This window comes from Saccostrea echinata, unplaced genomic scaffold, assembly GCF_033153115.1.
Source record: "Saccostrea echinata isolate AGI-Se365-2 ecotype Australia unplaced genomic scaffold, CSIRO_AGI_Sech_v1 ptg000036l, whole genome shotgun sequence".
Lineage (NCBI taxonomy): Eukaryota > Metazoa > Mollusca > Bivalvia > Ostreida > Ostreidae > Saccostrea > Saccostrea echinata.
In genome coordinates, this window is record NW_026889785.1 from 2905001 (window position 1) to 2918011 (window position 13011).

The window sequence follows — 13011 nt, forward strand, 5'->3', positions numbered from 1 at the left end:
AAACTTAAGCCCAAAGTCTGCAGGTTCTCAGAAATGTTACTTTGATAACTACAAATAGGCATAACACAGTTACACAGAGACACAATACTACATGATACAGTGAAGGTATTATCCCAACATGATCTAATATTTACCATTTCTATGTTTAAAAAAATGACCCCCCTTCCTCCGGAATGCAGCACAGTCTACTACCAATAATTATGACACAATTCAGCAAAAATAAACGTTGGGTTCAGAAACCCATTTCTATGAATTATAATGAATACAATTAGGTATAATAAACCGGCCTGCCTAATTGAAGACCTACAGGTAATTGAAGACCTACGGAAGACCTAGGGAAGACCTACAAAAATATGGGCTATATACAGCAAAACTGATGTGATATTCTGATTAAAAATGTCTTAAATATATAAAATACACAAAAAAAATTTATAAAAAGAGGTTTTAAAGTGTATTTTTCAAGCTCGGTATGGGGAACTATTTCTTCTCTCAGACGACCTATCGCAAGAACGGTAACTCTGGTTAACTTGTAAACAACAACATGTATATTATGGTGAAGTGAACAGGGAAAATGAGAATACACAAATAAAAAAATTCAAATGATATTTGTTGAGTTTTTCAATCATTTTTATAATAAAGATATAAGCTGGAATATGAATTTTGATGAGATTGATATATATAAATTAATATTTCACATTAGATGTATACTTTCAATATTATCTATAGTCAATATTTAATTATAGTTTATTGCAATTCTTCAAACATGTAATATGTTTTATGGGATAAATATTAAATATTTTAATCTAAAATATTGAAATGTATACTGTGGATTTGTCTTAAACCATGTAAGGTAAGATATCACTCTGACCTAAAGGCTTCACCACTAATGTGTTATATACACACCCTGAGGATATTTCCATGTTTTGATTGCAATTATCAACATACCCCACTTGCTCTGATGAAGTTAATTTACAGTCAACAAACCAGATATATATTTTTAAAAATCTTTTAATTATATTATCTTAATTCTTACAGAGACACTCATTGTCTGTGCTTCATGAAAGAATAATTAAGATTTCTTAATATAAAATAACTTTTTAAACCTATTAAGTGAAGCAAATAAAAAAACTCAATGAGTTTTACATGTGACTAAAATGATAGCATTTTGAAAAAAAAATTCCAAAATGGTCACTTTTTTCTCTTAATCAAAAACATATTTATATTACAGTGGCAAAAACAATAAAAAAAAAATGTATGTTAGAATAACCCGTCATGTACTCCCAGAAATACTACTTAAAACATTAAGAATAACATTAAATAAGGAATACTTTTTAAACACGTAGAGCCAAAATATACTGTATATCATTCTTGAACATATTTTGATTAAATAAATAACTTACACTGTTTGACCTCTCCTTAAAATAAGATCAATATAATATGTCATAAACTGAAAATAAATATTAACAGATTCAGAAATATGAATATAATAAGACTTTTCAAGTGGAATTCCATGAAATATAAATTAACACGACAATTTAAAATCTACAGAATTAATCAATGAATTTATGGATAGCAACAAGAAATAGTTTAATATATTCTGTCTGTTATTTACATACAAAGTACACAAATTCTTTTTATAAATTAAATAAGTAACATGTAATCACTTAAATGAAATGCATGCATATTTTGAGAAAAGAAATCTTTTTTTGCTGTTCAGGCTCAGTGAATGTAAGAAGATTTTGTAAGTGATTGTGGCTCTGATCTTTAAGAAAAAATACTTCCGATTTTTTAAACTTAGTTTTAACACTCTGTCAAAGCATAAACATATTTATTTATGTGTATATAACACATTATTTATTATCATATTTAATTTGTACATTGATATACCGATGAAAATAATTTTGAAAATAAATTAAAATTTTTAAAAAGAAAGAAAGGAATTCGGTTAAAAAAAAAAAAAAAAAAAAAAGAGTCCATGCATAGGAATCATGGAAACTTCTTATAACAATTTAATAATTCATTAAAAAAATATACACATATTTTATGATTGATTAAATTATGGTATTATATAATACATATATGTCTCTGCTTTGGTTAAGATTTTTATTTTTATTTTTTTTTTTTTTTACGAAGTAAAATAATATCTAATTGAATATTCCCTTTTATTATTTCATCTTTGATTTAATTATTTCAAAATATCTTCAATGCTTCTGTTTTTCTTCAATTAACTATTGATTTATTTACATTTTTCTGATGTGTTTTGGTGAACAGCTGATTTGTTATTAACGCGAGTTATCGTTCTTGCGGTAGGTCGTCTGAGAGAAGAAATAGTTCCCCATATCGAGCTTTAAAAATACACTTTAAAACTTCTTTTTATAAAACTTTTTTGTGTACTTTATATATTTAAGACATGATTAATAAGAATATCACATCAGTTTTGCTGTATATAGCCCATATTTTTGTAGGTCTTCCCTAGGTCTTCCGTAGGTCTTCAATTACTTGTAGGTCTTCAATTAGGTATTCCCATAATAAACACTATAGCTCACCTTTTCTGAAAAAAATAAGCGTGGGGTCTGACCCTTAGCCTTTCCGAATGAAAAAGTTAACACCGGATATACGTACAGAACGCTATTACAGTCTAAAAACCAACCTGCATTTAAAACTCCGGAATACTACGACACGTTGTAAAGAAAATTTTCATGACGTTGTAAAGAAAATTTACATGATGTAAAAGAATACAATAGCATATTCTATTTATCATACGAAATACATGAAAGATAAATACAATGGTACAAACTGAACGCAGACTTTCTATCAACGATAAATTATATATTACTACCTAAACTGAGAATGATTTACCAGTAATTTTTTTCACAATTATGAAAACTGTACTATGGCCATTTTGAATTTTTGAAACGCGCCATTTCAGCCCAACATTATTTTTACAATTTCAGATAATAAACTCAAAAATGAAGGTCATTGTACTATAGGAAATAGCTACCTGTATCCAATCTGTCATTTGGTATGCTTTTCGTCTATGTAGAATCAAAGGGTCTTCTCATCTAGATATTTTTTTCTTGAGCAAATTCTTGGTATTTCTTTCGCCATTTTGTCCTTCTTTCTTCTACTGAGAATCTATCCAATGAGCGAGAAGCATACTGGCGCGATACGCCACCTACCCAGTTAGCACAACAACGTTATTATAACGTTATGAAAACGTTGTGAAAATGTTATGAAAACATTTTCGAAAACGTTGTTACAACGTTATTTTGTGTGGTTTTTTAAACGTTATCATAACATTTTTCAAAAACATTGTAATGCAATGTTTTAAAAACATTTTTAAAAACGTTTTGCAAACATTTAAAAGGAACGTTTTGCAAACATTTTGTAAAAACGTTTGGAAAACATTTTAAAAAAAACATTTGATATTTAAGAACTTAACAAACAATTTTCTGCAAACAATTTTATTAAATGTTAAAAAGTCAATTTTTTTTTACTTCACAATGTTCTGTTCAATTTTAATATTTTTTTAAGAAGGAACCTTTCCTTAATAGAACACAAAAAAATTTTTTTTTTAAACACCTACACTGTTAATAAAATAAAAAGTCTTTCTACTTGTAACTAGTAAACGTTTACTTAATCTGAAATATGAAAATAGTTGGTAACTTTATTCGGAGTCTGTAGGGAACTCCTCTACACTGGGACTTTTTGACTTCTTTCCTTTCCTCTGAAAAACAAATATTTGGACATGCATCTTAACTTTACAATTATGTTTTCTTATTTATATTGTTTATTTTTAGTTTAACATATCAATACATTGGGACATCGGAAAATTATATTAATTATGATCTTTTTTCATTAATACATATTTGGTATACATGCAGTTACGTATACACTAAGAAACAAAGTATCAGATTGATCAGCAGACTTGATACATACTTTAGAATAATTACTGCCTCCTGGAAGGTAAGGCGCAAACCGTAAGACATCTAAAACCTCTCTTTTGATCGTCTCAAATTGGATTGTCTTTTTTGATGCTTTGCGAGCAGCAGCTTTTAAAATGTAAAATGATATACATTGTAAGAAATGTAAATTAGTATATGTACTTAAGACAATTTAATTTTACTATCACAACATTTATAGCTCAACATATTTATGAATTTCTTATTATTATTTTCTCTTTTTTTAACATTTTATTGATATTTTGGTGTATGTATGATCCCAATCTTGTAGCATTGTTTTGTTTATGTGTTAAACTTACAAAGGATGATTTTGTACAGGAGTGTGCCGATGAAGGCAATTTTCCCTTTCTGTCCGGTCCCACTATACTGGCTCATGCAGTTGTTTGTCATCACAGACCGCATTATTGCCCTGCATATTTCCCCGGCATTATCTCCACCTTGCAATTTATCTAAAACAATGCATTTATCTAAAACATTTGTAAATGCTATGAATATATATACGCATGGAGTACATGGATTTAAATGAAATATTACCTACACTTATCTTGATATAATACATGTAAATGATAATTTACTTAACAATTGCTTTAATCAACATGTTCTACAAAAACAAATGCAAAATGTACATTTTACTCCTTACCAGTTTCCTCTTAGAACTGTCATCTAATGTTTCCTGAAAGTCTTCTACCTCTCTGACAGAATTAAGCTTACTTCCTGATGGTAGCAAGCTTTCAATGGTGTCAAAATCAACATCCACAGAAGACACTAAATGACTTTTGATGGCAGATATGTCCTTCTGTAGAATATCTATCTTGGAAATAACTGAAATTTGGAATGAAATAAGCTGCTTAATTTTATCATCTAGAAAATAAAATTAAAAATGAAAAAATTAAGATGTATGTTATATATATATATGTTTAATTCAAGACGCTAAATCTTACAAAGAAAGAACTGTTTAATTTTTATAGATTGAAAATAAAGTCATTATACAATCAGGACTAAATTTACACACCTTGATTGATTAACTCAGAAATGTTTCCTCCCGATTTCTTTGTCGCAGATGTTCCAGTATCACTAGTTGCTGATAACAGAAATTCAGTTTTAAAATAAGTTGATTAAATTAAAGAAAAATAAATGAAACTTAAATTAATCAAATAATTCAAATTATCCAATATACCTTCAAATAATTTAATAGCATACCAAGTATTTGGTGAGAAAATGAAGAAGTACTTATAGATGAAGATGACATAGCACCTCCAGCTGAAGATGCTGATGGAGTACTTGTAACTCTCAGTGGAGATTTCTCAGTGCTGAAGCTTGAAACTCCTGTTTTTGACCTTGGAGACCTACGAACTGCTGTACTTGTACTTAGCAACTGTCTCTTTACTGAAGTTGTGGCTAGGTCATGTTTCCTAGCTGGCAAAGATGGTGGTGGTGGTGATGGAGAGAGTGGTGAACTATCTTGTAATGATGTTATTGATGCTTTCTTCACAGGTGTTATATGTCTTTTATGATTCTCTCTCTGTGAAAATTTCGTCTTTGGGGGAGACGGCATTCTACCTTTGTTAACAAGACAAAAATATTCTTTAAGCAAACAATTATTGTGTATCATATGATAGTATTACATGTAGTATGTAATAAATACAATAGGTTGAGCTAAACCTGACACTGACTACAAGCCTGTAGGAATCGGGGTGAGATGGTAATGGGGGACTGTGCCTCTCCAATGATTTTAAAAATACATAAAATACAATAAAAAAAACAAAGCGTTTATTTACAGTTGTGCCCCCCCCCCCCCCGGTTCCTCATCTTCCTTAATAAAATCTGACTTTTTCTTGGTTTTGAGGGAATTTCTGTTGGAAAGTGTCCCTCAGACTGAAATTGCTTCTATGGTCCTTGATCAAATGTTAATAATTACCTTCTATGTCACTTTCAATATCTGTTCCACTTTCTGACTCGCTTATTAATCTTCATGGTTGCTTCCTCTTCCGCGAATCCTCCTCACTTTCCAGGTTTGATGTTTCCTCTGCTTTTTTCAGGTTCTTTCTGGCTGTTTCATAGTCCTCATAATCTGTTTATTGATTTCAAAAAATTTTTATAAAAATATATTTATTATGTCATAAAAGACTGTCTCGTGCTTGTCATGTCTCAAAAATTATTGAATTTTACAATGCAACCAAAAACCCCACCTTGACCAATTTTCCTATATCTATATTTTTGCCAGTTGTCTTTGTCTGGCAGGGACATTTTCTGTATTTTTCTCTTTGCATTAGAGGATGGCCAATAGCAGTATTGCTTCAAATAAAAGAAATAAGATAAAAATGGTAAAAGTCTTGAGTAAATAACAAAATCGGTTTGATATATGCAGATAATGTTCAGTTGTAAATGATTACCGAGTAATTATTTCCAGTTACCGGTACTTATAATTCGAGACATATTCTGTTCATGGATAATAAAGTAAATGTAACTTTTGATTTTTTAATCATGTTACAAAAACTAGGTAAATATTCATGCTTTCAAAGAGTTAATTTTTTATACTTACCCCTTCCAGCCATGACTTTGGGACACATTCTACGCTTTCATCATCCACAAAATGTACAACTGCATACATGATTCATTTAAGAGAGCCTAAAGTTTGAAAAAAATATTCTAAATAAATATTTCTGAAAGTATTAGAGTAGATAATCATATGCAGTAATCATGGTAATCTTTGATTATTTTAGCAAAATGCAAGAATTATCAATTAATGTACTGTAAGTAATAGGTATGGCATATGTTAAATTGTTTATAGATGTTATATTACATTTGATTTTAGTAAAAGTTATTTTGAGTGAGTAACTGTTAAAGTTCATTCATCCAGATATAACATGGCAGCATTTATTTTTACTTATCCATATTTTAATTTAAATATTTTAAACTAAGCAGTAGTCCTAAAGTTTTAAGGTTTAATTTCAGTTTTACATTTCTAAAAACATACCATGTTTAAACTTGAAGCAAAGCTCTTGTTTCACTGGTGATAAATGTTACATTTGGAAGTTGTGTTGTAGTGGAATAAAAACAAATTTGTTGTCATGGTGAGAAGGTATTTTCAGACACCTTGTTGTTAGTTTATCAGCTTCAATTGTTTTTATAGTGTAACTTTGATGAGAGAATTGTGCGTGACCAATGATGTAAGAGTCACATGGATAAGTGAAGGAACATTCTGACGAATAGTATACTCTGCAGAGAAAAGCCTGTCTGTCCCTGTTGAGAGGCCGGATTACCTCACAGTATTTCTTCCTATCAGTTCTGTAAACATTGTTTGGTCTTTTATACATTATTTTTCTAACTTTCGCCTGTTCCGGTATGACATCGGTTTCCATAGACTCAAATATCCTTTTAACTAACTGAGCTGCTGGATTGTTCCCTCCTCGAACTTTACGCTTCAACTGCTGCATATAATTTTCGAAAGGCCATGCTGCACAATTTTCTAATGAGCCAAATGCATCAGCCTCTGTTTGTAAATGCAAGAGATTGTGTATATTATAGACATAAAACTCCTCTCCATACAACCTGCGACAATTCCGTACAAAGTAACACAGTAAGCGATGTGCATAATTTGAATAATGCAAAACAAGGTCTTCATTCAAAAGGATAGTTATTGCCACGCAAAGACACATAAAATGTTTGTACAAGTTTTGTGGCAACACGCCTTTTAAAGCAAATTGTCCTGTATATAGAAGGAACTGGCGAAACTCGGTAGCTTTCCATCTATCAACTTCCTCAAGACTTCTTGGCTTTCTTGCAAATTCTTTAGGTATATAATGTGCAAAAGACACAAGTTTAGTACTTATCTGAGAAATCTGACCAATGGACAGTCGATTATTCGCTCTCGGGCCCCGCATCCAAGTTAACAGAAGCTTTTTCATTACACCAAGGCACACCTGATGCATGTAATCCACAGGAAAGTCTTGTACCATATCTATTGGAAGGTCAAGAAATGGAGATCGAACATCTTGTTTATGATGTTCTTCTTGTGTTTGGTTCCGGAATGATGTATTTGTTCTGAAAACAAGATTATCTATGACTGGGTAGGTCATCCTTCCTATATATTGCCCACGTTGCTCGCATTTGTCACATCCATAATACCCAGAATATTGTTTGACACACTTGACAAATGATTTTGCTGGTGCATCACAAATTATGCACAGGACTTTGATTTCAAAATGTTCTTCATTGATGTTAATTCCATTGTTTATTAAATTATTTAGGTCAATAATTGTTTCATTCAAGAATTCTAGGTTCGATGGTTTTGAAGTGCCAACAGTCAATGTTATAGGGAACGCTTTTGGAGGTTTTAAATTGCAAATGAGTCCTAGTATTGGCCATACTGTTGTTTTGCTGCTTTTGAACTAAGGAAGTCCATCGATGTTCAGAGATAGGATTAATTTATTATTTAGCGCCTCAATGTTCGTTTGAGTGTATTTCTTTAATGTATTAAAAATCATTATTTCAATTCCAAAGTGAAAATAATCCATTTCTGAAACTCTCCTTAGATCAATGTGCCTTGGTGTATTAAGAAGCGTGCGCGAAGAAGCTGGAAGGTTTGGATTTACAGTTTTTCTTAATCTTTTCAGAAGATCATCAACTGTGCTTGCGTTAACTTCGTTCACATTTACCCATTCTCTGAGTGTGTTTATCACTTCACTTTGTCCATCACTGTTATCTGATTCTTCGTCAGTAGATGTAACACATGCGGCAAAATTTAAATCTAATCTGTTAGCATGGTCAGTGCTGTTATCTTCAGATTGTGCATTACCACAATCAGTCTGAAAGTTTAGCAACTCAGGTACATTGTGTGCATCACGCATATCTTCAGAAGAGATTCCATCTTGGTTTACATATGAGCTTTGAACTGATTCGGAATCTGTTTCTAATTCGGACCGTTCCTTCTGATTCTGTAATAGTATTTTTCGACGCTTTTCAGACATCCATTTCTTGTTGTATAGGCGTCTTTTATTTTGTTTTTTGTCAGGGTCCATGATCGGTATCTAAAGTAAAATTTTCTAATTCGTCAAATACTTCTGATCAATAGAATCCAGATTTACTTCAAATTTAGATATTAAAAAGCCAGATTTATAATTTTTTGTTATCCATATCTTTCTTTTTTTATTTAATTGTTGTTGGGTTTTTTTTTTACGATTTTCAATTATAAATAGCTTACAGCTTTTGAAGTTTAATAGGTGCTGTAAAATTTTGGTATTATTTTGTAAAGTATGTTTAAAAACAAATTAGTGACAAAAACAGGAAAAAGAACATATCAATGTTTACCAGGTGTTTTTTTTTTAAACTTAATCTTTCCTCAGACATATATACGTATTTGTGTAATTAGAAGGCACTGAGAAAGAATAGTGCACTGCAGTAGTCAGGCTACCTTATTTAAATGAAGTATCTTTATTATTATTATTTTACGTACAACATATACATAGTATATACCGGGGTTGCGTCCCTGTCCTGCATTGGGAAAATTACTTAGCCTACACGACATCATTAAACCAGAGGCATAATTCGTTTTTTAAACCCAAGTTATTTGTAACTGACGGTGATATTAAGCATGCTTATGTAGGCAGAAAGTTTCATCTACTTGTTAAACTAAGATATATCAATATGATGAAGATTCCGATAACGTAACGCGGTGTTGTAAACAAGGAAAAGCTGTTAATTTGCATTCCTGCTGTGCATTTATTTTGAACTAGCCATTGCCTTAATTATGTCTCAGCCAAAGAATGCTTATTGCTTAGACAATATCAAACACCATTTCTTCCTGTTTTCTTATTGTATTTGATAGATTACTATGAATTGGAAACACTGTAATATAATCTAAAACAAAATGAAAAAAATCCAAAAGTGAATGCCTATGAATATTAGTACATAATAGGTACCCTTAATTTGTTTCGACATCTTTTACAACTTGGAGCATGCGCAATCTAATCTAAACTGACGGTCTAAGGCTGAATAAAAATATAAGTTGAATAAAAGTTTCACACACGGTTTGTAAGTCAAATCAAATATAGTGCATAATCTAATTTATATACATTTAGATACACCCAAATCAACACAATTCATATTTCAGACAATAGTTCAAACACAGTGTTTAAAGTATCACTGGAATGATTCTAGAACCTATGATTTTCTGTATGATAATTCTTAAAAGTGAATTGTTTATTGACATTATTAAACTATACTTTCCCGGTAAAGTTATTATTACTGTATTTGACCATTGTTGTCTTGAATAGATAAAAACTGAGTATGTATAATCCTGTATTATATCTAACATGCTAGTTGCACATACAATACATAAGTACATGTACATGTATGTATATATATTGTCAATATATAAGTGTACATGTAAATGTACCAGAATTCATGATCTGTAAGATTTTACCTGTTAAAGACATACATATATATATATATTTAGATCGACTATACGGAGCTAACTACAACCGCTATAAAGAATTAACATTTATAATCATGCTTATATTTGGTAAGAAATAAGAAATATTGATATATTAAGTACAAAACTATACTCACATTCAGTGAAGTATTTCAGCTACTGTCCTTTGTCTTGCAAGATTTCAAAATGTTTGACCCACAGAGAGATAAAGTCACGTGGAAACTGTATGCAGCTGGGATGGGCTGCCTCAGCCCTAGCCATGGAACCCCACTGTGTTTTTCCATTAACTCCCGATCAACACATTAGAGAGGAGACTTAATCCCCAGATTAACTGATTGCATCGATATCTTTTGTCCAACAAAATTGATGAATTACCATTTCATACTCTTTGTTTGTTGCATAAAATATTTTATTAAAATGTTAATTTTAAACTGAAATTTAATTTGATAGTAAGGTCACCTTTTAATAAGCAGCATTAAAGATATTTTTTCAGATTTTTTTTTATCATAATTACATGTAAAATTATTCAATGTATCATGTAACATTTTTTTTTAAAGTTTGATAAATATACCATATTAATAAAAAAAAAATTGATTAAAAAAAAATAGTTATTGAAACTGCAATTATTTCCATAACGTTTTAAAAATGTTTTTATAACATTTTAGACAATGTTAAATTAATGTTGTCTGGTAACATTTCATTTTTCAATTTGGAATTTATATTTTTTTTTAATTCTTAAAAAAGATTTTTAAAGTGTTACTTAGTTTGTGTAACTATTAGAAATATATATTCAAAAAATTAAAATGTGTTTTTAAAAAACATGAAAACGTTTTAAAAATGTTATTACAAATGTTTAAATAGGAATTAAAAATAACGTTTTTCAAAATGTTTTTACAAATGAATGTTATTTAAATGATGGCAAAATGATTCTAAAACACTGTAAAAATGTTTTGTTAGAAACGTTTTCTGATAACGTCCTTGTAACTGGAATGAAATGTTATGAAAAACATTATATAAATGTTTTCTTAGAACGTTTTCTCAAAACGTCCTTACAACCTGATTATAATGTTATACTAACGTTTTTAAAATGTTTTCTTAAGAACGTTTTCTAATAACGTCCTTACAACCGGAATATAATGTTATGAAAACGTTTTGTGCTACCTGGGTAGTGATTCACCAAAAATGGCCGTCCATTGTTTACATTGAAAATTCAACATAATTTTTGCAGTTTGTTTTTTTTCCCCCTAAAGAAAGCTTTCACGTTTTTACTGCAAAAGTTCTCTTGAATATCACAGAATTAGCACTTCTGCATGATAATATCAAATTGATCATGGGATCGCGGGGGGTATACATATGTACAACCTGCTGATGTAAAGTAATTATTATAATAGTAGTTGTTGAAACGGAGTGCCCTAAATTTGACAGATAGAAAATCGTGTACTCTCATAAAATACCAAATAAAAAAAGTCGTGAAATAAACACTGCTAGACTGTATTTTCACATTCTCATTATATTTTCAACATTTGAAGTTTAAAATGGTGGCAAACAAGGAATACCACTGATTGCCGATTTCTTTTCATACATTTTTTTAAAATAATATCTTTAAATTTTGAAATAGTATATTGAACAAACAAATATTTTCCGATTCCCGGTAGATTTATACTAGACTGATAGAAAAATATCTAAACGGTTTGGATGTTTTTGTTTTCTTTTAATCAACATTAATCAATTAATTACGCTTAAAAAAATCTTACTCGACATTTTACGCTTGTATGAAACATTTTGTATAAAAAATTATATTTTTTGTAACATTTTGATGTGTGTGATTTTATGTAAAGTTTTATTTAGTGTGTGCTAGATTTTTTTTTTTAAATTTGCCTATTCAGTAACCTTGGTGTCACTAGTAAAGGCTACTGGTGTATGTATACCATATACAACTGATGTATATACGCTTGGTCACAGTCCATTGTTCCCCTTAGGTAGAAAAACCTCTCAAATCACATAGAATATACAAAAAATACACTAACACAGAAGCAGGTGTCTTTGCGACACGTGTTCTCACCTGCATGTGGCACGTGAAGACAGGTGCTCGTGAGTGAGGTTCAACGTAAATAATTGAAAATATGATCAACTTACACACTGCATGCATGTATTATAAGAAATTTACTTCTACATTTTAAATCACATACTCAGCACATTAAGCTTCTCAATACGAACATAATTAAACACATTGCTAAAAGCTATACCGCGTTTACAGTAATTGCATTAAGGACAGACGATACAAACAAACTTTTGTCAAAAAATAAATATGAAAATAGCAACTTGAGTCATGTTTTATGAGTAAAATGAACAAATTTTACCGCGTAGTTTTTAATTTTTTCGTTCAAAGTTTCACAATAACGGGATTTGAAGTGAAAAAAATTGTAAAGATTAATAAGGATGGTTGCAGAAAGGTAGAATTTTGAACATCATAGAAGGTTTACAATTTCTTAATATTTTAGAAATTTATTATTTGCATCATTTGCAACAAAAATAGGCTCAAAAATATTATACCAATCCAGGCATCCCTTTTTTGTTTGTATCATCTGTCCTTAAAATCATGTAGGCAAATTTGAT

General features: G+C 30.1%; 2 protein-coding genes and 1 long non-coding RNA gene across 3 annotated transcripts in view; all 3 read right to left on the reverse strand.

Annotated features, from left to right (window-relative positions):
- LOC133199877 (uncharacterized) overlaps positions 1 to 3103 on the reverse strand; it is a 9838-nt gene extending 6735 nt beyond the window's left edge. Inside the window, exon 1 of the long non-coding RNA XR_009722856.1 lies at positions 3002 to 3103. This is a non-coding gene — a long non-coding RNA (uncharacterized LOC133199877). The remainder of the gene's footprint in view (positions 1 to 3001) is intronic.
- LOC133199874 (E3 ubiquitin-protein ligase RNF12-B-like) overlaps positions 1 to 13011 on the reverse strand; it is a 70497-nt gene that overhangs the window by 45054 nt on the left and 12432 nt on the right. The gene's annotated exons all lie outside the window — the stretch shown is intronic.
- On the reverse strand, positions 3668 to 6591 carry LOC133199779 (protein ENL-like). The gene is given in 9 exon segments (XM_061335618.1): positions 3668 to 3727; positions 3940 to 4052; positions 4262 to 4429; positions 4596 to 4784; positions 4975 to 5043; positions 5217 to 5522; positions 5881 to 6033; positions 6152 to 6257; positions 6505 to 6591. Coding segments are annotated over 9 exon segments (1233 nt in total). The 5' UTR covers positions 6574 to 6591.